The sequence below is a fragment of the Phymastichus coffea genome, unplaced genomic scaffold (assembly GCF_024137745.1).
Source record: "Phymastichus coffea isolate CEN01 unplaced genomic scaffold, Cenicafe_Pcof_1.1 PCOF00012, whole genome shotgun sequence".
Lineage (NCBI taxonomy): Eukaryota > Metazoa > Arthropoda > Insecta > Hymenoptera > Eulophidae > Phymastichus > Phymastichus coffea.
The window spans coordinates 4451399-4478137 of record NW_026706823.1 but is presented as its reverse complement, the minus strand read 5'-3'; the positions used below and the strand labels follow the sequence as shown (position 1 = coordinate 4478137).

Below are 26739 nucleotides of genomic sequence, written 5' to 3'. Positions count from 1 at the left end.
AATGTAAACATAATTGTAATTTTGTAAAAATATATTTTTCTTTTGTTTTTTAGATAAGGAATTTGTTTTTAATTTAGATTCCTAAAGCGAATATCTCGCTTCCCTCCCCGCTTAAAATGTGGCCATGACGTAAAGCATTTGGGGTACTGAACGACATGACAATTAGATTTTTGTTGAAAATAGGTCATGTTTGTATTTGATTATTGTTGATTCGAGAGGTAAGTTTTGTTGAGGAATAGGACAGTGGGTATCAGGGTAGATTTGTATCTTGACGTCTGTGTCGTTCAGGTTTGTGTGTATTGTGTCTAGTTCAATTTCTGCATTTTGTTTATTAATTTTTGTCATACTGTTGTGGTTTTGTCGTCCTAGTATCATTAGCAGGTGGGTTATTGAGCTGAAGAAGGCCCATAGTAGGTTCATAGACCAGCCATAAACCATGTGCAGCGTATATCCTCTGATGATGGTGTCAATCGTCAGTTTTATTATTTGCAGTAATATTAATATCATTATGATTACTGATGAGATTGATCCGCACGTGATTAGTTTGTTGAATATGTGATTCCACGTGCTTTCAGCCGATTTTGTAAGTGTATTTTCTGTAAAGATGTCCTTTGTTGTTCCTTCTCCTGATATTTCTTTAGCTATAATATTTAACAGAGATGCTTTTTCCATGGAGAACATTATTTGTTGTTGTAATTGGTCTAATTCTTGTTGTGAGTATATGCTGCTAGTTGCTAATGAATCTATGGATTCAAATTTCCATTTTATGTTTGTGTTAGGTTTGAGTGCTTGTGGTGGTATTGTTTTCATTGGTTTGGGTGTTAGTTTTATCCATTTGCTGTTTACTTTGTAGTATGTAGATATTATGGAGTTGCAGTTCATTGGAGTACCTCTTCTTTTGAGGATATGAGTTTTTGGAGTAAGAAACCAGGTTTCGTTGCCTGAAATTACTGGTAATTCATTGTAGCATTCGTTAAGGTGCTGTGCCTTCACTACAGTAGGGGTGCATTTTATGACATGAACTGCTTCTCCTGCGATCCTGGTAATGTATCCAGGTTTCTTCATGATGTTGTATGCGAATTCGTCAGGGGAGAGGGTTGCAAGAGATAGGGACTTTGTATTGTTTTCCTCTCTACTTCACACCTATCTGTAATGATTTTTCTGTAAAGATCGTTCAGTTGTCTGCCCAAATGCTTTTCGACATATACAAATTTAGAATTTACGTATGTGAATAAATCTATGTTGACCTTGTTTTTGCTAGTAACAGTGTCTTTATTGAATTTGTATTTGTTGAAGTTATTGTTTTCTTCCGCGATAAAGAGTTTTGGGTGTTCTGTTCTTATGAACTCTCTGTAGCATTTCAATATTTTATCTTTGGCTGTTAAGGCAAAGGTCGTGTCGCTAGTATTTACCATGTATATTATGTCGTCATTGTGTGTGTTAAAGTATTTTGTTACTGGACCTTTATATAAAATATCGTAAGTGTTAGTAAAACATTCTTCCTGAGGTAAAATGTCCCAAAATGTATAACCCCCGTCAGAGTCTACGCAAGTTGTGTCTGAAAATTTACATATCGTTCCTGAGCTTAAATGTAATTTATCATTACTCAGACAAATTTTCGCATAGGCTTGTATTAATATGATTTTAATTGTGCCTTGAACAAGTACCTTACTCCATGATCCGAACCTGTCTGCGTAGGCTACGCCGCTGCAGCTTCCTGCATCGCCAGCGAAGTCTATGCCTTTGGTTGTTGTGGCGTTTATTTTTAAATCAGCAATCGTATGAAAATTGTCATACTTAAAAATTCTCGTTTCGTGGATAGTTTGGCATTGTTCATGGCTCAATTCATACAAGTATTCCTGTTCTCCGTTTTGTTCAGGTTCGAGGCGTCCGAATAGTCCGCATTGGTATACTGTCCGATGGATTTCAATTTTGCATTGATGTACTGGAATATTTCTAAATTTGGCTGCTTGGATAAGTTCTATATTTGCTATTGTTGAGTTTATGGTTTCGGTTTTAAAGTCGCATTCGTCAGCGTCCAGTAGAGAGAATGTTGTGATGTTTGTGTTTGTGGTGCCGCAGTGATATCCAATGTATGCATAAGTAATTTGAAAAAATGTAATGAATAACGTTATTTTTGAATACATGATTTGTTTGTCCTAAAACAGAGAAATGTTTATCATTTTATATACATTTGTGTAATATTAATTTATTTGCATGAACTGTATTCGGTTTTCCACCCTTATTTATTGTTACATTATATTTGTCTGTGATGTTTAATATTTCAAAAGGACCCAGGTTTTGATTCTTTTCTAATTTTCCTGGTTTAGGTTCTTTAATGAGCCACACTTGATCTCCTATTTTGAAATTGCAAGGGTTTATGTGGCGATCATAATATTTTTTTGATTTTTCTTTTGCTATTATGAGGTTTTCCCGCGCTAAGCATGCAATATCCTGCATGTTTTGTATAAGTGTGGATAGATAATTATTAAATGTTGGCAATTGTTCTGAAGTTTTTAACGGTTCACTAGATGGTAACCGTGGTGGATAAGCGAAGACCAGTTCATGCGGAGTAAATCTATGTGCGCTGTGAACGCTTGTATTGTAATGAAATTGGGCTAATTCTAATAAATTGTCCCATTCAATTTTTTTACTAGAAAAATTTTTTAAATATTCACAAAGGGGGTGATGTGCTCTTTCTAGAGAGCCGTTTGATTGTGGTGAAAATGCGGTGGTTTCTATTTTTGCAAATTTAAATCTACGAGCAATGGCATTTAAAATTTTACTTGTAAAGTTTGCTCCTCTGTCGGTGAGGACTGCTTTTGGTGAACTGAAAATACATATAAATTTTTTAATTAGGGCATCTGCAATTGTTTCTGCCATTTGATCACTGAGTGGAACAACTATTATGAATTTTGAGAGGAGGTCTTGTATAGAAAGAATGTATTTGTTCTGATTATTAGTAACGTTTAGAGGTCCTACTATGTCCATTGCGATTTTGTCGAATGTTTTCATGGGAGTATCCGTTATTATCATTGGTTGTCTAGTTTTTATTCTTTTTAGTTTGTTTCTTTGACAAATTTCACAATTTTTAATACGGTTCTCTATATCAGTTTTCAGATTTTCCCATAAGTATTTGTTCTTTATTCTGTTCCATGTTCTGTTGATTCCCGAATGTCCTCCTAGTGCGCTTGAGTGATATTGGTCGAATATATTGTCTCGGTCTGTGAGTTTTACGTAGTCGATGTAATTTAGGCAAATGATAATTTTAGTTTTAGAATTTTTGAATGTTGTTGCTAGAATGTTTTCTATTTCGATCCAGTGTATGTTTTTTAATATTAGGTCTTTTGAGATGCTGAATGTTTTTATTCTCTTGTGAATTATTAATGTTCTTAATAATTTGAAGAGACTTTTGAGATTTTCCTTTATCCTTATAGCGGACTGTCTTGTGTCAAGACAGGCTATGAAGATGTTTTTTGTTCTTGACTGTATTATTTCAATTTCTTGGGGCTGTAGATTTTTGTCTGCTTGTATATGATTGATTTTCATTAGACTTTCTGTTGTGTTATCTAATGATTGATGTTTGTAATCGATAAAATGTATAATGTTGTCTTTTCTTGATTCGATGGGTTTTTTCGTAAATCTTATGTTATGTTGTTTCTGTGTTGTATTTTCGTCATTTTCCATATGTACTTGTGTTTGTGTAATATTTTTATTTCTATTTCTTTTTTCTTTGTCTTGTTTTCTTATTATTTTGATTTGTTCCTCTTGTTTTTCTTGTTCATTTGTTACTATTTCTTTTGATTCTTGTTTTGCTTTTTGTGCTCTGGTAACTGCATTTATTTTTATATTTTCTATCGGATTTCGTGAGAGTGCATCGGCATTTGTATTTATTTTGCCAGGTTTGTAGATAATGTCATAATCATAATCTGCCAGTTTTAGTCTCCATTTTTGTACTCTTGAATTGTTGTCTGCTGATTTAAAGGATAACAATGGTTTGTGATCACTAACGACGGTAAATTTGTTTCCATAAATGTAATTCTTAAATGTTTTTATTGCGAATACTATGCCAAGTGCTTCTTTTTCGTATGTATGGTATTTTTTCTCTGCTGATTTTATGATTCTTGATGCGAATGCTATTGGTTTGTCGTCACCGATCTCTCCTTGAGAGAGTACACAACCCAGCGCGTAGTTTGAAGCGTCTGTTGTAATGATGAATGGTTTTTCCATATCTGGGTATTGAAGAACTGGAGTTGTGCATAGGGCGTTTTTTAATTTTTCAAAAGCTTCTTGTCTTTCTTCAGTCCAAATAAATGGTTGTTCTTTTTGTAGTAAATCTATGATAGGTTTTGCTATTTGTGAAAAGTGTCCAATAAAGCGTCTATAATAGCTTGTTAGGCCTAAAAATTCTCTGATATTTTTGATAGTTTTCGGGATAGGAAATTTCTTTATTGCTTCTATTTTCTTTGGGTCTGTTTTGATACCTTCTTCACTTATAATGTAGCCTAAGAATTCTACTTCCTTTTGGAAAAATTTGCATTTACTCGTTTCAATTTTTAATCCTGCTATTCTTAATTTTTCTGCTATGAATTTGAATCTTTCATTATGTTCTTCAACTGTATTTGCAACGATAATTATATCATCGATGTACAAGTAGCAGAACCCTTTTTCCAATAGGTCTCCGAGTACTTTTGTTAGTGCTCTTTGGAAGACTCTAGGTGAGTTTATTAGTCCGAAAGGTAATACTTTGAATTCAAAACGTCCCATGCCAGGGATACTAAATGCCGTTTTATGTATATCTGACTCTTTCATTTTTAGTTGATGAAATCCGGAAACCATATCGATGGTTTCCGGATTTCATCGTTATCTCTCAATGTGTCGCAAAAGTTTGAATAATCGTTAATAGTATAGTGCTCCTTGGTTTCAATAGATTCGTCTTCCAGGGCTTTATTAATGTTTCCAATAAATTGTGTCAAGCTTGAGTTATAGTTAGGTTGAGATATTTTTGTTTCTGGATTCCCATATATTTGATCATTCGTACTATTTTTCGTTTCTTCTTGTATGTCGCTTATTATATTTAAAATTTGAATTACATGTTTATATATTGATACGTCTTTGCTGTGTGTAATCGTATTTGTTTCAATATCATTTTTGTTTACTATGTGTCTTTTATCAAATGGTATGGGTTTCCATGTGTCATGATGTTCATTAATTTCTTTTCAGGTTTGTATTGTAAATGTGTTTGTTTGATTTCTGCTAGTGATTTCTTTTAATGGCACTTTTTGATTATTTATTTCCAAGTATCCTCTGTCTAATCTTAATTTGTGTTTGGATAAGGCATTTATTCCTATTATTCCATCGTAAGGAATAGAGAAGTTATCTGGTGCTACATGGAAATCAAATGGTTCATCTGCAATATACATTTGTGTTGAACCTATTGTTCTTATTGCGTCTTCTGTGATTCCTGATATAGATATTTGTTCATTTCTATTTAACTGCTTTTGTGGAATGCTACTATTTTTGATAATATTTAGTTGTGCTCCACTGTCTACTAGTAGTTGCAGTTTATTATTCGAATTTGGTTCGACTATTTCTATGTACTTGAGCAGGTTTTTTTAATTTGATAATGTATATTTTGGTATAATCATTTGTAATTTGTTGGTTAATATCAGTACTATTTTTAGCTATATCTGTCTGTAGCATGGTACTCTCTATTTCCTTTATATTTTCTTTGAATTTGCTGTATGTATCTATGTGATGTTTTGTTTGTGTTGGGAGAGTGAGTGTTTTGTCGTGGAACGTTTTTGTCTGCTCTTTCTTTAGGCGTTCCTTCCCAAAGGAGCTCCAGAGTTATCCGAGTTTGTCCCATGTTTGCGACATTGTTCTGTTGTATGACCGACACCTTTACAGATTCTGCAAAATATTCTTTCTTCTTGTAATCTTTTAATTTTTTCACAGTTATCTATGTTATGTCCAGTTTCGTTGCAACCTTCGCATGTGATTGAAATATTTTGAGGTGGATAATTTTTTAGTGCTTGTAGTTTCCTACATTCACTTGCTGTGTGATCTATATTTTTGCAATAAGCGCAGAATTTTTTCCTTTGATCATTGTTAAAATTGTTTCTATATCCGTTGTTGTGGTTTCTATTGTAAGTGTTATAGTTTTGCTGATTTTGCTGAGGGTTTGCAGATTGTTGTGTATTCGCGATTTTTCTGCAGAATTTTGCTGTGTGACCTAATTGATCACATAATTGGCATTTGTAACTTGATTTATTTCTTTGTTCTGTGAAATATATTCGTGCTTCTTCACAATCTTGTTCTTCGTGTCCCTGTTCTTGGCATAGGGTGCATATTCTATAAGGTGATCTATTTTTACCTGTTGTGCAAAATTTGATAGGGTGACCTTTTTTATTGCATTTTTTACAAAAGACCTCAGGGCATTCTTGCGTTGAATGACTTCCTTCATCACAAATATCGCATTTGTTTACCTTTTGTGTGATCTTATTTTTACACTTAATGGCTTCATGTCCTGTTTCTCCACATTTCCAGCATTTTATGTAGTCAGCAATGTAGGGGCATTGACCTACCTCATGTCCTAATTCTTGACAGTATTGGCAATGGATATTTCTTCGTTTATTTAGTGGGCAAGCGCTTATTGAGTGTCCTTTTTGGCTGCAGTATTTGCATAACAAATTGATTTTGTCTACTGAATTTTTACAATTATTAGAAAAGTGATCTGATCCTTTACAATAGACGCATGCTGCAGAATGGCAAAATAGTGCTTCGTGTTGAGGGTCATGGCAAATTTGACATATCATGATTTTTTTTGGTAATTCAGGTCTATAATAATTATTGTATTCTGCATATGTGTTATTAATTGTTATACTATCTGTTGTTTTTCTAATATTTATGTCATTTTCAATTTCTATGGCTTTTTTGGACATTTCTTGTAATGTTGTCTCATTGCCCAGTTCGTATTTTATTTCCGTTCGCATTCCTTTTTTAAAACATTTTGCTGCGTCCGCATCTAATTCTTCGTAGAAATTCTTCCTGGCTATTTCATTTGTTTCTTGTATTCTATATATTTCTTTTATTTCTAATACCAATTGACATAATCTATTTGTGTATTGGATAACTGATTCTGTAGTTCCTTGTGTTATTTTGCGTATCCTAGCACGCAGTTCGTGTACGTCTTCTTGAATTGGGTACAGACTTCGTATTGCTGTAATTAATTCGTCTATTGTTTCTACACAGCTGTTTCCTAAAGCTTCTTCTGTCTCTCCCTTCATTCTCACTTTCAATAATTCTACTACATTATGTTCATCTTGGTCATCTACTAAATTTTTTACTCGTCGTAGTCTTCTGATGTACTTTGCGGGTGGCATATTTTTGCCATCGAAGTCCGGAACATAATTTACCAATTCTTTGAGTGATAATTTGATTGGGTGTGAATTTGCCATGTTTATTGGGTTTGTTGCTGGACTTGTGATACGTTGGTTTTCTTGAATTTGTCTTTGAATTTGCTGAGTGTTTGTTTCACTCTCCTTTTTGTTTATGTATTGTGTTTTGTTTATTTTTCTAATGTCTTTTTTTGAATCTTCGATGTTCTGTTGTTGGTTAATAGGTTCGTCAGAGTTTTTTGGTAATGCGTATTTTGTGTAGACAGATTCTTCGTTTGTGTTTATGCTAAATAATATATCTTTTGGTGTCCCTAATATTAGGCTTTGTTCACCTAAAAATCCTCCACTGTCTGAATATCTATCGTGTTTTTCTGAGTCAAATGTGTCAAACGTCTGGTCTAATAGTGAATATTTGTCTGAATCAGTGCAGTCGGTTTTATTTGTTTGTTTTTCTGTTAAATCAACTAATTGGTCAACTGTTGGTATGATTTTCTTTATTGCTCCTGTGTTTTTTTCTTTTCTTACGATTTCTTCTTGAGTCTTGGTCTTAATCGGCGATCTTTGTAGCTTATTACTCTTTTTGAAAGCTATCTCATCCAGTCCTTTTTCTAAAAGGTCTTCTAATTTTGGATTCTTGTCGATTTGTGATCGCGTAAGTTTCCTAATTATGGAGGATGTGTCCTTCGTTGTATTGGACTTCTTGCTCATTTATCGCACTTTCGTAATAAATGGAATAAACAAAGGTAATTCGACAAAATCAAAATAGAGTGAAGCAGGGAAAATATATAAAATAAGAAAAATTATTGTTAGCAAAAAAAATTATGGTAGAAGTATATGGAAACACAATTGCTTATTGAGATGGCAAAAATAAAAGGGGAAAAAGAAAAGAAAAAAAGGAAATTCTATCTACGTATGGTATTTGACCTACTGGCTGAAAATTATTTCTCGGTCACTTATTTCTGCTGTTGTCTTAGTTTCATAATTTTGCAAGATTGCAATTTTTGAAATTCGGTCACTATGAAAGAAAGTGACATGTGCTGTTTACTTCTGTAATACAACACCTACTCGTATATCCGCGGTTTTCGAACTCTCTTTTTTCCGTTTGATGCGTTAATTCATTAATAAGTTTTAATATGTATAAAAATAATTTTCTTTATCTCAATCGAATGTATTTTTCGTACCGGAACCAATTGTTACGTCTCGTGCATCAACTACGAATAGCTAATGAATGAGACGTTCCAATATGTTGACTAGTGGTCGGATATGTTTTACTTATAAATATATGTGGAAATGTATGTCTGATGATTGTACTACCTTTAATTGTCGATAAAATGTAGCAGGCTCTAACTGTTTGTTGAATTGAATAAATGTAGCAGGCTCTAACTGCTTGTTGAATTGAATAAATGTAGCAGGCTCTAACTGCTTGTTGAATTGAATAAATGTAGCAGGCTCTAACTGCTTGTTGAATTGAATAAATGTAGCAGGCTCTAACTGCTTGTTGAATTGAATAGGATAGGTTTGAATAATACTTGCACGATATTACTTGTAACAGTCGCGAGTTTATTAAGAAAAATGATCACCAATTGTCGGACCGGTGTGTACGGAGTAAAGATAATTTCTGCTCACCTTTCGGGTGGTTCGTCTTATATACATAAATTTGTGCTCAATAAATCGCTGATGTTTCTTGTGTAGTTGAGTAATTTTCTTTTTGAGTTCATTGTGTGTTGTGTAATGCTGAGTATGGTCTTTGTGTTTTGCTGCTGTATCGTTTTCTGGTGGACGTGTATATAGTTTTGATTTTACGAAATTCGGGATTGCACTTTTAAAGAATGTAAATGAGTAAAGATACGTCTTGAGACGTAACAAATACATAATAGTTGGACACTGTTATACTATTATCAAAAAAATTTATTTGATATTTTTATACCACAAAACAAGTTTTAATGAATTATATGGGTTACGTTGAATAGATTAGTATCAAACGAATTATTTTGTTCAAATTAAAGAAATCTATTTAATTAAACTTAAAACAGTAGTTGCCGATAATTCTAGGGTGGTCGACTATTAGTGTGTTTACTCTATTGTATTTTCGAAAAAAGTAGATGCTCAGAATAATTATAGTAAAAATCAGCAAATATTACGATAATCACGATATAGTCGACTTTGTAACGATCCTATCTATGAGCTCCTAGACAATTTTCTCATTTTCATTGTATTACGGCAATCCGCTAAACTCGCAAATCTACATCGATCAATTAGCATACAGAACGGCGACACCTCACGTACGAGGGTGGTCCGATAAGTACTTAGCCTACAAAAGAAAAACGAAAATTTTGGAAAAGTGGCGTTTTATTTTTCAACATAGTCTCCTTTTAGTTCGATACACTTGGCCCAGCGATGCTCCAACTTCTTTAACCCGTCTGAAAAATACGTTTCCTCGAGGTCTGAAAAGTAGGCTTCCGTGGCAGCGATTACCTCCTCATTCGACTCAAACTTCTGCCCGGCGAGTGACATTTTCAAGTTTGGAAACAAAAAGAAGTCGAACGGGGCTAAATCTGGAGAATACGGTGGATGGGGCAGCAGTTCATAGCCTAATTCGACCAATTTGGCCATGGCGACGGGGGCGGAGGTGTGAGCCGGTGCGTTGTCATGGTGGAAGAGCACTTTTTTCTTCGCCAAATGGGGACGTTTTTTTTGCAATTCGACGTCGAATCGGCCCAATAATTCGGCATAGTACAACCCTGTGACCGTTTTGCCCCTCTCGAGGTAGTTGATGTAGATCACACCTTGTGAATCCCAGAAAACGGTGACCATCACCTTTCCGGCCGATGGGACAGTCTTCGCCTTCTTCGGAGCACTTTCGCCGGGTGAAGTCCACTGTTTCGACTGTTCCTTGGTTTCTGGTGTATATCAGTGGATCCATGTTTCGTCAACTGTCACAAAACGACGCAGGAACTCGTTCGGATTGCGCTTAAACAGCGTCAGACATTGCTCTGAAGTTGTCTCACGGTTGCGCTTGTTGTCCGGAGTGAGCAAACTCGGCACCCATCGCGCCGACAGCTTTCTAATGCTTAAAATTTCATGCAGGATATGATCCACGCGGTCTTTTGAGATGCCTACGATCTTAGTTATCTCGCGCACCTTCAATCGTCGATCTGCCAATACGAGATCGTGAATTTTTGTCACGTTATCCTCCGTGGTAGCCGTTTTCGGAGTACCTGGACGTGGCTCTTCAAAAATCGACGTGCGACCACGTTGAAACTCGTTAAACCAATTTTTGACGGTCGCCATCGAAGAAGAAGAGTCACCGTACACAGTATCCAAGCGTTTTTTGATTTCGCTGCGCGATTTCCCTTCCAAAAACAAGAATCGAATCACCGACCGATACTGCTCTTTTTTGATATTTCAAAAATCAACGGACACACTTGCTTTCACACGCTCTCAAAAATAAACTACAAGTCCGATCCGGCTGAAACCTTGACAGTAACCATCGAGAAGGTTGTACTACGTGATAGAAAATTTCTTTTGCGAGAGTGGCGCCATCGGGCGGTGAGGCTAAGTACTTATCGGACCACCCTCGTACAGTGCGCCCCAGCATTGACAACCATTTTCTCGTAGGTCCGGAACTGCCTAGTAAATCATATTTATATTTCAGTAAGCACCTTGGAGTTGCTTTTCTAGCGTTTTGATAAGCTTGAGAAGCGGGTACATACGAGGATCATTCAATAAGTCCATGACTTTAAATAAAAACACACTATATTTTTAAATAATTCCAATATATTTTCCAATAGATAGAAGGAAGGCCGGTGGAAGAGTGTGGACGTGTCTTGGCTGTGAGTGCGAGTTTTGGTGAGAAAGTTAAAGAGGAAAAGTGTTTGAGGAGAGAAATAGAGGTGAAAAGAGCGTGGAGGCGGAAGAGGAGCGGAGTAGAGAGAGAGAGAGAGAGGTATGGAGAATAGCAGGAAAAAGCAGAGAGAGAGAGGAATAAAGAAAAAAGAAAAGTTGAGGTTAAGAGAGAAAATCAGGAAGCGGGAAAGGTAGATAGAGAGGAGGGGCGGTAAGAAGTAAAGGCGGAGACAGGAAAGGTAAGACAAGGAATAAAAGTGAGATCACGAATAGAAGTAGAGAGACGAATTAAGGCGTTCGGGATAGTGATGGAAAGATTTGTGACAACAGAAAAATTAAGAGATAAAGGTGGAAGGATGGATAAGAAAGGTACAGAGGAGGAAAAGAAGATAAGAGTAAAGGTAGTGAGGGGGAGAGAGAACGGAGAGCAGCTGAGGGAGAATAATAGAGGAGAAATGAGAGAGGCAAAGAGATGCAAGAGTGAAAGCGAGAGGAGCGAGATGGAAGGGGAGGGAGGAGAAGGATTGGACAACACGATAAGAGAAGTGGGAAAAAGTAGTGGTGCAGAAGATATAATGGAAAAGATACGCGCAGATATAAGGGATTTAAGAGAGGCATGGGCGGATGAAAGGAAAGAATGGACAGAAATGTTTAAAGAAATAATGGGAAAAATGGAAAGAATGGAGGCACAAGGGAAAAGAAGAGAAGAAAGATGGGAGAAAGAAATAGGAAAAGTTAGGAGAGAACAAAAGAGAGAGAGAGAAGAAAGAAAGAAAGAGACGAAAGAAGAAAGGGAAAAAGCAGAACGTAGAGAAAAGAAACTGCAGGAAAAATGGGGAGAGAGGATGAACCAGTTGGAAGAGGAGTGCGTGAAACTAAAAGAAAGTATAGAAGGAGGAAACAAGAAGCAAAGAGGAACAGAAGTAGGCAATAAGGAAGAATTAGAGTATACTCGTATGAGAGAAAAAATGGATAGAGAAAATAGGATAAACAATATAATAGTGACAGACTTAGAGGGTGAGTTAAGATGGGAAAAGAGGGGAGAGGCAGAAGACTAGTTAAGGGAGGAACTAGAATTGAAAGGAGAGATAGTGAATCTGAGAATAATAGGAGGGACAGCGGGGAGAGATGATCGGAGAGAAAGAAGAAAAAATATCTGGCAAATTAGATGCGCTTTATGGGAACAAAAAGAAGGAATTATGAAGAAGAAAAAGAAGCTGGGACAGAAAAAAATATATATAGATCAGAACTGGACGTGGAAGCAGAGGAAGATAAGAGAGGAAGTAAGAAGGAAAGCGAGAGAAATAAAAAGTAAAGATAAAGAGGTAAAGATGTGGCATAACGGGGTGAAGTGAGAGGAAGAAGAATGGTAGTGGAGCGAGAAAAAGGGAAAAATGGTAGGAAAAAGAACGGAAGGGTTTTGAAAACAATAGGGATAAAAGAGAGAGAGAGGAGGGATGGGAGAGAGAGGGAAGAAAGGCAATAAAGATACTATTCTGGAACGTGGCGGGGATGAGGAGCATGGAGGAAGACGACTGGGAATATGTTAGGGAATTCGACATAATAGGGCTAACGGAAACCTGGGTGAAGAGACAAGGGGCAAGAACTGGTGTGGAGAAACAACTGAAAGGGTACAACATAGAGTGGAGAGACTCAAGAAGGGAAGGAAGAAGGGGGAGAGAAATAGGGGGAGGAATAATGGCGGTAAGAGAGAGAATAGGGATGAGTAAGGTTGAATGGAAGAAAGAAAGGACAACTGAGGTAATAGTAGGAGAAATAAAGATTGGAGGGAGGAAATACATGATAGCATCGGTGTATATGCAACATGAGAAGAAGGAAAACTATGAATACCTAAGCGAAGAGATAGAGGAGAACAGAGGAAAAACAATAATTATAGGAGGAGACTTCAACGCAAGAACAGGAAATGAAGGGAGAGAATGGGAGACAGAAGAAAACCTAGAAGAAATAAAGGCCAAGGATAAAGTGTTAAACGCAGAGGGAGAAGAAATGATAAAATGGTTAGGAGAAAGGGGCTTAGTGATAACGAATGGGATATTCGAATGGGAGAAACGAAGGAGATGAAGAGGGAGAAATAACATATATAAGAGCGAGAGGAATGTCAACGATAGACTATGTAGTAGGTAACGAGGAAGGTGATGAGGCAATAAAAAGGGTTTAAATAAAAGAGAGGGTAAAGTCGAACCACTTACCAATAGAGGTGGAACTGCGAGACAAAATAGCGGAAGAAAGAAAAGAAGAGGAAGAAAGGATGACTGGAAGAATAGAAGACTGGAGCGAAGAAGGTATAAGTGAGTATCAGAGATGGATAGATGCAATAGAGGGAACAGAAAAATGGAAAGAGATAAAAAATAGAGTGAAGAACGTAGTTGTAAAAAAGAAAAGGATCGAAAAAAAGCTGGTGGAGAAAAGAATGTAAGATAAAAAGGGCTAGGGTGATGGCAGAGTTAAATAAGGTAAGAAAAGTGGAAGGAGAGAGAGGCAAATACCTAGAAGCAAAGAGAGAATACAGAGAGGAAAGAAGAAAAGCAAAAGAAGATGAGGGGAAAAGAGTGGCAGAAGAAATAAGAAAAGATAAGACGAGAAGAAAATTCTGGGATAAAGTGAATGGCAATAGGAAGAAAAGAATTGGATTAGATGAAAATATAGGAAAAGAAGAATAGTTAAAGCTCTTCAAGGAACAACTGGGAGAGAAAGAAAAGGAAGAAAGCAAAGGGGAAGAAACCGAAGACAGCGAAGGAGAGGAAGGTGAAGAAATCAAAGAAAGAGAAGTAAAAGAGGTAGTAAGAAAAATGAAAAAGAAAAAGGCGACAGGAGAAGATGGTATAGCAAATGAAGCGTAGATGGAAGGCACGGAAGGCTGGATAAAAGATATGACAAAATGCTTAAACGGAATATGGAACGGAGAAGGATATCCGAAAGAATGGAGGAAGGGAATAATAGTACCAATATATAAGAAAGGGAGGAAAGAAGAAGTAGGAAACTATAGAGGAATAACGCTGATGGACACGGGATATAAAATATATGCGGAAATACTGAGGAAAAAGCTGGAAAGAGAGCTAGAAGCTAAAGAAACACTAAGCGATACGCAGATGGGATTTAGGAAGAAAAGAGGAACAATGGACGCAATATATATATTAAAAACAATAATAGGGAAGGAAATAAGGGAAAAAGGAGGAAAACTGTTTGTATTCTTTGCCGACATGAAGGCCGCTTTTGACAAGATAGAGAGGAAGAAAATATGGGAAGCAATGAAAGAGAAAGGAATAAATAAAAAAATTAGGAAAAGAATAGAAGAAATATAAAAGAAAACAGGGAGTATGGTAAAAGTTGGAGGAGAAATAATTGGGGAGTTTGAGACTTACAAAGGCGTAAGGCAAGTGTGCCCTTTGAGCACCACGATATTTAATCTTGCCTTCGCCGACCTGGAAGTGAAGATCAAACAGGTGCAGGAAGGAGGGGTAGTGATAGGAAGGAAGAAAATATGGACATCAGGATATGCAGATGATATAGTGATGATGGCAAAGAGTGAAAGTGGAATGAAAGCAATGCTGAAAAAATTAAAAAGATACCTGGAAGAAAGGGGATTAGAGTTAAATGTAGGAAAATCAAAGATTATGAAGAGGAAGGGGGAAGGAAGAAGAATTCGAATGGGAAGATGAGAATATAGAGATGGTTAAAGAGTACAATTACTTGGAATATGTGATAAGCAGAAATAACGGATATAAAAAGCAGATAAAGAAGGTAGAAGGGAAAATAAATATGGGACTCGGAAGACTGTAGGGACTAGGAGAAAAGGTATTTAGAGAAAACTGGGAGCTAAGGATGAACCTGTTCGATGCACTGGCGAAAACCGTGATTATGTATGGAGCAGAAATCTGGGGATGGAAGAGATATGAAGAAATAGAGAGACTACAACTAAAATACATAAAGTGGGTGTTAGGATTAGATAGAAACACGCCAAGTTACTTAAGGGGGTATCCTCGTGTAAATGGCGAAAAAAATTGATTTTTTTTTGTGCATATTTTTAAAGTTAAACCTTTCAAAAGTATGCTGTTAGAATTTTGGAGCAAAATTCTAAGCGGTTTAAATTTTATGACCGTTTTCGGAAAGGTCCGTCAGCGCGCGGAGCAGGTAAACAGGTGAGCGCTCTAACACAAAGGCCCCTCATCGAGTAGGGACTCAAAGGTATACAATAAGATGTATACAGCCATGTTTGAAATATAACGTTTTTCATGTTTAGTATACTTTTGAGATGAGGTTGTAGAGTATAGCTTTCGAACTGCTAGTTTCGGCGCGATTACTGCAGCTGTTTCAGTTCTCTCGTAGCTTCCGAGTTATAAGCAAGTCTGCACGTTTTACCATGTCATCTTCTTCGTATCGGAAGGGCGAGGGAGGCTCAAGATATCGTGCATCAGAGCGCAAAAGAAAGTTTTATGGAAACCGCTTTACAACTGAAACAGGCGAACCGAAAGGTGCCAGTGCGAGTGCAAGAAAATTATCGTTGGCATCGGAGGACGAAATCAAAATAAGTAATGGGCACCGGTATCGCATCATTGAGTTTGTGACTATGTTCTCTGTATTATCTGAATTGCTGTGCTGCAAATCGTGCAAAGGATCTGTAAAGTTTTTAGAAGCTGGGCACCGCGGCATCGGCTGGAAACTCGTTGTTTCGTGTAGGTGTCGTGAAAGTAAAGTTGATTCAGGACCCTTCATCAATAATGGATTCGAAATAAACCGTCGTATAGTATTTGTAATGAGATTATTAGGTGTTGGCTTGAAAGGAATTAACTTATTTGCAAGTTTACTGGATATTGGCGAAGGTCTCAGTAAGAAAGCCTATGATGGTATACTGCAGCATATTTATGATGCCTCGAAGGCTTGTTTTCTCACAAGTTGTGATAACGCCGTCAAAGAAGAAAAGAAATTAAATGAGGAAAACAACAGACCACTGCTAGAGTTAAAAGCATCAGGCGATGGCTCGTGGAAGAAGCGTGGCTTTTTGTCAAAAATTGGTGTTACAATGTTGATAGCATACGAGACGGGAAAAATTATTGATTTGATTGTGAAAAGTACGCTCTGTCAAGGTTGCTCTACGTATCCTTATAAAGAAAATACGCCGGAATATAATGATTGGTATAAGAATCACGCTGATGAGTGCAGTGCGAATCATAAAGGCTCCGCTGGTAAAATGGAGGTCGATGCCGTACTCGAAATGTTTTTGCGATCACAAGGATTACACGGTGTAATGTATACAGTTTATATAGGTGATGGCGACTCAAAATATTTCTAGCCATATTGAACGAAAATCCTTACGGTGATGCCTATACAGTTACTAAATGTGAGTGCATTGGCCATGTGCAAAAGAGAATGGGCACAAGACTGCGCAATTTGAAAAAAGCTGAAAAATTAGGCGGAAAGGGTAAACACATAGATGCACTAATTACAAAGTTGACTAATTATTACGGATTAGCAATAAGGAGGAACATGGACTCCGTTGAAGATATGAAGAAAGCCATAATGTCAACTTATTATCACATGTGCTCTACAGATGAAAATCCAATGCACGAAACTTGCCCTCCTGGAATTGACAGCTGGTGCGAGTGGCAATCATCACGCCTTGTAGGGGCAAATGTATATGAACATCCTCCAGCTTTACATGTTGACTTGCAAAAGCACTTATTACCAATCTACAAAGATCTTTCGAAAGAAGATTTATTGAAAAGGTGCTTAGGCGGTTACGCTCAAAACGCCAACGAAAGTTTCAACGCGCTCCAAAACATTTACCTTTGTGTCGTCTAGCTCCAAAACATTTACATTCTGGCCCTAAAACTGTTGAAATTGCTGCTTATATTTCTGCTGTAGTTTTCAATGATGGATTCTAAGGCATTTTGAAGATGATGAGGATATTAGATTTGCAAGTCGGTAACGTTACAGCCAGTTATGCGAAAACAGTGGACCAAGAGCGAGTCAAGCGGCAAGATGCTCGAAGTGAGAGTTGCTCAAAAGAAGCTCGATTATTGAAGAAAATGAAAAATGCAGCGGAAAATGTGCACTTAGAAAAGTCAGAAGGTTTGCTCTATGGATCAGGCATTGCAGGTAAATTCAAAAAATGGTTTTGAAAGTGAAAATATGAAAAAAGAAATTTTGATTTATTGCAAACGCGTTTTCTCGGGTTTCCTCGAAAAATGATTTTTCGAGTTTCTGCCGATGATTACTCCGCGAATTTTTAACGTATCGAAAAAAAAAACCATTTTAAAGGTAATTTAATTATCTAGTCGACAAACTGAAAGGATTTTGAAAAAAATTATTATTTAACCATTTTTTTGCAATAAAAATAAAAAAAATTTTTTCTTAATTTGTTTAAAAGTCAGCCATTTTTTTAGTAAATTTTTTTATAATCGTAAATGTTTATCGACAAGTTTTTTGTACTATAATAACAAAAAAATGTTTTTGGTATGTTTCAGATTGATACAGCGGTCATTAAACGTGGCACAAAATGAAAAAAAAAAAAAGTGTGTCCCTTCAATAATATATTAAGCTTCAACTATTTGTAATAATTGAAAAAGAAATTTTTTTTTTTGTATGCTGAAATAAACATTGAGGACCTGTTTAAATTTCAAATAAAAATATTGTATAGTTTTTTCAAAAAATAATCCTAAAAATCACATTCATTTTTCGCCATTTACACGAGGATACCCCCTTAATGCGATGGGAAACAGGAAGACAAGAAATGAAAGAAACAGCATTAGAAAGAGCAATGAGGTATGAAAACAAAATAAGAGAAGAAAGAGATGGCTCAATAAAAAAAGAAGCATGGAGAGAACTAAAGAAAAGGGGAAGAAATGAAAAAGATAAAAAGGGTAAGAAGGAGGAGAGAGAGGAAAGGCTAGAAAAAAGTAAAATATACTACTGTGGGCAAAAAGTAAGGTGAATTTGTTTGTAAAATGAAAAATCTTTATTTATTCTTCTACATCAATGTCATCCCCTTCGAAGTAATCCCCTCCCGACAAAATACACTTATGCCAACGTTTTTTCCAATCCTCGAAACATGCCAAATAGTCCCTTTCCGGTATAGCCATCAGCGCTTTCTTCGATTCAGCTCTTATCTCCTCAATCGACTCGAAACGCGGTCCCTGGAGTGGTCTCTTGAGTTTTGGGAATAGCCAGAAGTCACACGGAGCCAAATCAGGCGAATACGGTGGTTGCGGAACGATATGCGTCGAATTTTTGGCGAAATGGTCACGAAGAACGAGTGCAGTGTGAGATGGTGCATTATCGTGATGCAAAAACCAAGAGTTGTTGGCCCATAATTCTGGTCTTTTTAGACGAATTGCTTCACGCAAACGACGCATAACGCTCAAATAATATTCCTTATTAACAGTTTGGCCGGGTGGAAGGAATTCATAGTGCACCATACCACGAAAATCGAAGAAAACTGTCATCATGACCTTGATTTTTGAACGACTTTGACGTGCTCTTTTCGGTCTGGCCTCGCCTTTAGCACGATATTCGCTTGATTGGTCGGTTGTTTCAGGGTCGTAAGCATAAATCCAAGTCTCATCTCCCGTAATCATGCATTTGAGCTTGTCCTGATAGTCAGAAAGCATTGTTTCACACACATCAACGCGGCGACTTTTTTGCAAGAAATTGAGCGTTTTCGGTACCAAATGAGATTTGACTTTTCCGATGATATTCCGATCATATCAGTAAGGTCTCTAACAGTCAACCGACGATTTTCGAGCACTCATTCCTTCACTTTATTGACGTGTTGGTCATCTGTTGACGTCGATGGTCGTCCGGAGCGCTCCAAGTCATCAACACGTTCTCGACCCTCTTTGAAGTCTTTGTACCACTTATAAACATTTTTCTGCGACATGGTAGAATCACCAAAGGCCTTCCGCAACATCCTCAACGTTTCCGCAGCCGAAATTTCATTCCGCAAACAAAATTTGATGGCACTTCTTTGCTCAATTAAATCAGACATTGTAAAAATCGAAACATGCACTCTTGGTCGTTTGGTAAACACAAGCGTAAATATATTACTGATGATGACATTGACATGAAATTTGTCCCAGATGTCATTCGCAGTCCTACCAACTCAAGAAAAAAAGAACTAGCCCGAAATGTTAAGCCCGCGAAGTTTAAATTGAAAATTCACCTTACTTTTTGCCCACAGTAGTATAGCGAGAGGGAAGAGGGAGACGAAACGAGAGAAGAGTTTTGGGAAGAAATAAGAGAAGAGCTAAAGAAAAAAGAAGAAAAAGAACTAGAAGAAAAGCTAGAAAAGTCAAGATACATAAACAGATGGAAAGAACTGAAAGATGAAATGAAAAGGTATAGGTTAAAGGAAATTCAAGGAGAGGGAAGAATAAAAGGCCTACAAATAAGGGAAAGGTTTAGGTTAGGTAATGAAACGAGAGGAAGCAGGTATTGGAAAAAAGAAGAAAATAAGAGATGCAGAATGTGTATGAAAGAGGAAGAAAATTGGAAACACATAGTAGAAAAATGTGAAAAAAGCAGAAAGGAAGGGGATGAATGGGAAAAAATAATAATAGGAAGCAAAGAAAAGATAGCGTGTATGATGGAGATAAAATGGAAAAGAAGAAGAAACGAAGAGAAGAAAGAAAAAGAAAAACAAGAGGACGAAACTGCAAGACCCTAAGGAGAAACAGAAACAGAAGACAGAGAAGTAAGACTCGCAGACACATCTAGATACATACACATACACACAAAACACGCACACACGCGCAAACATAAACATACACATGCACACACACACACAAAACACAAGTACTAGCAACTACACAAGCGAGAGGAAGCAGGTATTGGAGGATGGAGCAAAATGGAAAAGATGAAGAATTGAAGAAGAGAAAGAAAAAGGTAAGTTAGAAGACAAATTATAAGATACTAAGGAAAAATAAGTGAGGTTGAGGAAAGAAAAGGCAGAGGGAGTAATAGGAAATAAGAAAAAGGTATCAAAGCCCTAATAAGGAGAAAGATAGATGAAATGATTAGCAAGAATGAGAGCAAAAGCAAAGGAAAGGCAAAGGTGAAAAGGCAAAAGAAAGTAACAAAGGAAAAAGTTGAAAAGAAAATATGCAAGAAAGAGAAAAACAGAAGAGCGGAAAGGCAGATCTTGGAGAGAGAGAGACAGAGGAAGAGAAGATTAATCAACAGAAAAATAGGAAGAAAAGAGGAACAGACAGGCGCAGAAGACAGAGACACAAGAGTTACAGACACACCTACATACATACACACACAAAACACATACATCATCAACTACACAAACACAAACTGGACACGAGACACAAATAGTAATGTAAGAAATAAAAAAAAACCAAATGTAACATAAGTTGTAAATAAAAATATATATATATATATTTTCCAATATAGTTTTTAACTCTATACATTAATTATAAAGCTTTTTTATGACCTCTGAAAAGTAGTTTTCATCAAACTCCTTAAAATGTTCATTTGTTGCAGCAATCACTTCTGCGTTGTATGAAAATCTTTAACCCGTAAGCCAACTTTTCATGTTAGAAAATAAGAAAGAAATAATCGGAAGGGGCTAAATTTGAATAACAAGGTGGATGTGGAAATATTTTTTATCGTAAATCAATGAAATTTGTCGTTGTAATAGAACTCCTGTAACCTGTTGCATTGTACTGGTGGAAAAGAAGTTTTTTGTTGACAGATGGGGTTACTTTTCCTTTAAATTAAATTGATCAAATCGATCTAATAATGAAGCATAATATTCTCCTGTGATAGTTCTTCCACTCTGTAGGTAATCGATTAATATTATACTACTTAAGTCCTAAAAAATTGTAGCCACGACTTTTCCGACTGAATATCTTCGCATTTTTGGCGCAGATTTACCTGGCAAAGTCTGCATTTTCGTCTAAATTTTTTGTTTCTAGCATATAATAATGAATTCGTGTTTCATCGACAGACACCTTACGTCGCAAAAACTCCTTTGAACTACGTTAAAATATACTCAAACATTGCTCAGACGTAACCACACGAGCTTGCTTATTATTATCTGTGAGCAAGCGCGGCACACGTCTTGCAGACAAATTCCTTAAACATTCATGTAAAATGTTTCGTGTCCTTCCTACTGAAATGTTATGAGCCTCACTAATCTCACACACTTTCAATCGAAGATCGGCGAGTACAATATTATGAACTTTATCGATCATGTCTAGAGCAGTCACCTCCTTTTAACGGCCAGGACGCTCATTCAGCATCATTCGTGCATTTACACTCGAAACGAAATTCAGTAAATCACTTTTGAACCATGCCATGCGATAGAGCAAAGTCTCCATATTATTTTCTGAGCTTTCCTTTAGTTTATTTGATTGATTTTCCGCGTAGGAAATAATATTAAACAAGCGCATGAAACTCATTTTTTCCATGATTTGTTTATACAGTGAAAAATTAAATTTAAATGACTATAACAAATTTTCAAACCAACGTACTGACTTGAAACTTTATATAAGCACTTATACCAGATACTCTTACAATGTAAAATACGTTACGATAACACCACCATCTCCCGAGAAGTCACGGACTTATTGCACGACCCTCGTAAACTCGGATCCCTTGTAAGGGGACGCTCTATCGTAGGGAGCCTTCCAATGTCCATATACTATTCGAGACTGAGTGAACCTTAGTTTATAGAATTTCGACTCTTGAGTGATTGATTAATGTTCTTGGAGTGATCAACCTCAATGCTTTTGAAGATGCAAGGTAAATGTTGCCTTTTACTGTTATGCTTTCAAGTGAAAATCAGTCCTTAAAACAACAATTAAATAATACATTAATACAGGCAGGAGACAGCCAGGGTGGCAATCAAGAACAATAGTAATAAAAAATGTAATCATGACGCTTGTGTTAGTAGTAAAACTATATTTGACATGGTTACCAATAGTATAGTGCTCGAAAATTCAATAAGACATTCTCAGTCACACGAGCATACCCCCTCGTTGGCAGGCACTGGTGGTTTGGATTTGAACTTTGGTAATGAAGATGTCTGGGGTGGCGAGCTGATTCTCCATGATGTTTTAAAAGACAGTTGTTTTCCCTTATCAGAAATATGGATTCACACGGATACACTCATTGGATAAGAGGAGTATCATTAGTTTGGTGAAGAAGATGATGGAGAATCTAATAATTGAACGACATTGCGAAATACATTTCCTTTCTGTGTGGTGACACTTGGTATCCGGGGAGGAAGTATTAGACGTAACAAGAGCAAAACGCCGTTTCTGCCACAATGGAAAATTTTAATAAACGAGTTATTACCTCGACCATGGTTTGAGATATACAAAAATCTAAGGCCCTCGACAGCTTCAATATATGTGGTATAGTGACAGTAACTTCCTAGTGAAACGAAAATCTCGCGGACGGGCGCATGTCTCCGCGTCTGCTGTTGATCTTCGAGCGATTAGAGAGAGAAGCGCAGCTACCCCTAAAAAGCTCCATCAAGCTAAAAAGGCACAAACTATATCTACAGCTTATTCCCGTAAATTTGGAAAAGACGAGCGATGCGGTACTACAGTCATCGCAATAACTGTTTTCGCCGCTCGATGCACGATTGGATGGATGTGTGAGATCCCTCCGTGTGGGTTTTCTCAATGTGAATTATATATTACGGTATGCATTGAGGAACTCCGTCTATTTTTGGTCGACAATCCCTTCTATCGCATTTTTATAATATTGTAAGTCGGATTTGTGATTAATGACAGTCTTATTTAGAAACAAGACTTTTCGGTGACGAGAAATGATCAGAACGTCAATGGAGGTGGAGTCTATTCTATACATACGCAACGAATTCAAAGTAAAAAAACTAGCTGCATCAGCAACGACGAATCCTGAAAAACCAGGTATCCATTTTTTTTTGTGTCGAATGGCTCAAAGTGGCCTTCCAAAAACAATGCCAACAAAACAAAGGAATTATTGATATTTTCCAAAGAAATATTAAAAACATCAATACCATTAAAGGTATTGGGTCATTTAACTGTGCGATGGAGTTCTCGTTCTTTTTAGTGATGAGGTTGTCACCATTGGTGTCATGCTAGATAATAAATTGACATAGAGACAGAATATGGAGCAAGTTACAACAGAGGTCAATAAGGCGCTATATAGTTTGCACATTATTATTAAATCTAGTATCGTGGTGACGTTACGCAGAAGACTACTAGATTCTCTGATTTAGACGTATCTGGATTACTTCATGCTAGATTCTTTAGATGCATTTCAAGAAGCTAGTTTGACTGTACAGAAGCAGTAGCGCCTGTATTCGGTATATTTTTGGTGTGAAGAGAGTTAAGCACATCACCTCCTACCGGACGAAGTTTGATTTACTCCGCGTTAATTCTCGCGGAATCTATTTTACTGCCTTTATTATGTACAAAAATACACGTACGAGGGAGCTGATATATTTAATTAAATTTTTCGCTGCTCACAGACCCGGTTTCATTAGTAGTATAAAATGGTCAATGCTCAATATTCCTAAAGTGAGAATTGAAACTGAGTCTATATCCTTACCGGTCTCTGGTACTCACCTATGAAATTCTCTCTGTAAATTAAAATAAATTATACTAGTTTTACTGAATTGTGATAAAGTATCTAGACTTGATTTTCTCTATTTATGCGTGTGACATGGTTTCATGACTTTTAGTTATTTGAAAGATATTCTTGATTAAATTTTGTCATATATATTGTTAAAGAATGTATTTTTACTTTTGCCTCGGGGCAATTAAAGGATCTTCTATCTAGTTATCTCTCGTCTGTATTTTTAGATTTTACTAGAATATACGTTGTACGTTCTACTTTTGACCATTATATTGATAATAATTAACAGCTATAAGCTCTGAATGCTGACTCCTGCACTAATAATAAACCGTTACCTTTTGAGTAACACTTTTTTATACAAATTTTTTTTGTTCGTCGTTTATTATGGCAAATACATTGTAAATTTTATAATATAGACGTACTTCCAGATAGATCTGAAATAGTATTCTCTTCTGTTCCAAATATTCTGTTACCTTTTTTACATTTTTCATAGTTTCAAATATTTTCTAGTTTGAAATTTATCTAAATATTTTTTTAATATTTTTAAATCACTACACTAATTAATTTACGTTAGAAATATTTTATAAATTTAAAAAATTTAATTATATTTTGTTATTATAATTATCAAAATTTTTTTGTTTCAGAAAAAAATTATTTGTATGCTCGTCAACATTTTCTGTATTCTAGCAACGGCGATAAATGTGCTACAATGATGGTAGAGTTTTACGAAGAGCAAGGTTATACGAACGAAATCGATCTTTTCATTACACAAATAGTATTACAGTAAGTGAAATAGTATTATCAATATTTTAATCTCTAGTTATTTGAAAATTTTCCATTTTTAACTAAACATTTATGCGAATGCAGTAAAAGAATAATTTTTTGAAATGTATTACAACGGAAAGTAACGTATTAATACATACATACACGCATACAAACACACACACAGATATAATAAGGAGTAAAAAATCTTATACTCGTTATACTTTCCTCTTTCTCTCTTTTTCTTCCTATTCTTTAAGTTTGCATTATATATTTTTGTAGCATGTATCTTTTCATAGGAATATTCCTCGGTATTCATAATAAGTACTACTTTCGTGCCGCACAGCAGTTCATAAGATAAGTTCATAAGAGTGAAAAAAATAAATACAGCACAGTGAATGAATTGTCGACGTTAGAGAAATAGCGGTAAAACAAAGAGAAGGAGTGGATAAAAAGCCCTTCTACACCACACGAGGACGATTCAATCATATCGTTAGCCGATCCAATCACTCAAACTTGATCACAGCAAAACTCGCTTATTGAATCTCTCTCTCTCTCTCTTGCCTGGTAAGTCATCATATTCGATGCAGTTCTGTCTTTACACGGCTTGAACACCGTACTCAAAATCTTTGCCTGTTAGTGCGCCTGCGCCTATCCATCGCTATGTCTGAATCAACTCAACAAAAGGAGCGCGGAAAATTAAAAAATCTTTTTTTGTTTTTAAATTTTATTTTCGCTCACATCAAATGAACGAAATATGGATCTTATAACAACTATCGAGCTGAGACCCAAAAGTCATCAACATCGGCTAGTAGTACTCAGAATACAGCAAGGTGATCAGTGGAGGCTATTGTGAGTGTTCGCAAGAAAAATTCAGGTGAGAAAGCTGCGCAATAATAAAATTGGCTGGTTGATGCTCGACCACTCTTGGTCTGCAAAGAAATTCTGCAAAGAAGCGGAACCTATCGCCAAAGTGATTGATTGAACCTGTGAGAGCTGCCAAAGGGCCCTAGCTGACTGAGACTCGTAGCTCTGTCGAGCGTGTTGTCTAGCATCGACCCAGAATGATACTGCAATGGAAATAAGCAGTAAAACAGATGGATATAAGAGTATTGACGATCACTTCCTTGGGACTCTGGACTTGTCTTATTAATAATGAACTTGCGGCGGTTTACGGGGGGTTGCTATCAATGCGGGGAGATGGCTCAAGAGAAAACGCGGAAGTCAAGGTCGGCCTTACCCACCTGCATTGTAATTTTCAAGGATGAGGGTGTGTTTCGCGAGCTAATGAAGGCTAAACGAAAGATACCCAGTGCTCATATGACTGCCACTGATCTTAATAGAGATTCACTTGGCCGGAATTGTCTGCCATGGTGGATGCGACGGACGTGCAAGCGGTTAGATCAGTGTGGGAGTTATCGAGAAGGACACGCACGACAATTGTGTCCTTGGATGAGAAAAGAGCGATAGAGATGTCAGCGGGAGCGATCTGGGATGTGGAGGAGGGAATGCCAGGGGAATATTAGGTTATTTGGTTATTTGACTTGGAGTCGGCATGACTCTGTTTCTCGAGCACTAAGAACGTTGTACGTGGTCATGGCTTCCTCATTAATAGCGGCGCAATAACTAGTCCGAATATCATTAGTTGCACTCTTAGAACTCGCAGTCTTTGGCACCGAAAGCTATGTACCACTTGCTATCTGCCAACAGAGATACCTGAAGATACGCGCTTTTCAGGTTGTCTTCGGTATAAAGTATGCTCCACGCAGATGGTCTAAAATATTATCGGTTCCAAAGGTTGTACATGCTTTACTATTTCGTCGACTCGCTCTGGATAATATAATGTCACGTCAAGGTTATAATTTCAACAACCCCGATTCCATGTGTTTGAACTTTCTATAAAGCTCGAATGGGACGAAGACTAATTTGTGACTTTTGCGAAATGTATGCCCTTCTTTCCCTTGTTGATCTGCTAGTTCCACGATTGTACGCTCTACACCGTCTATCTTTATTATTAGCCGGAGCATCGTCACGATCTCTACTGAATTGCCTACGAAACCATGTACCATGGTCGCCGATCCAGCAAGATTGGTGCGCATTATTTATCCGCTCGTTAACGCGTTTCTTATCCTGAGGT

General features: G+C 36.7%; 1 protein-coding gene across 2 annotated transcripts in view; it reads left to right on the top strand.

Annotated features, from left to right (window-relative positions):
* Positions 1 to 26739, top strand: part of LOC131672672 (Golgi to ER traffic protein 4 homolog) — a 629760-nt gene that overhangs the window by 388505 nt on the left and 214516 nt on the right. For both annotated transcript variants that reach the window (XM_058950056.1, XM_058950047.1), the window contains exon 4: positions 24485 to 24623. In XM_058950056.1, coding sequence (XP_058806039.1) covers positions 24485 to 24623 — 139 coding nt within the window. The remainder of the gene's footprint in view (positions 1 to 24484; positions 24624 to 26739) is intronic.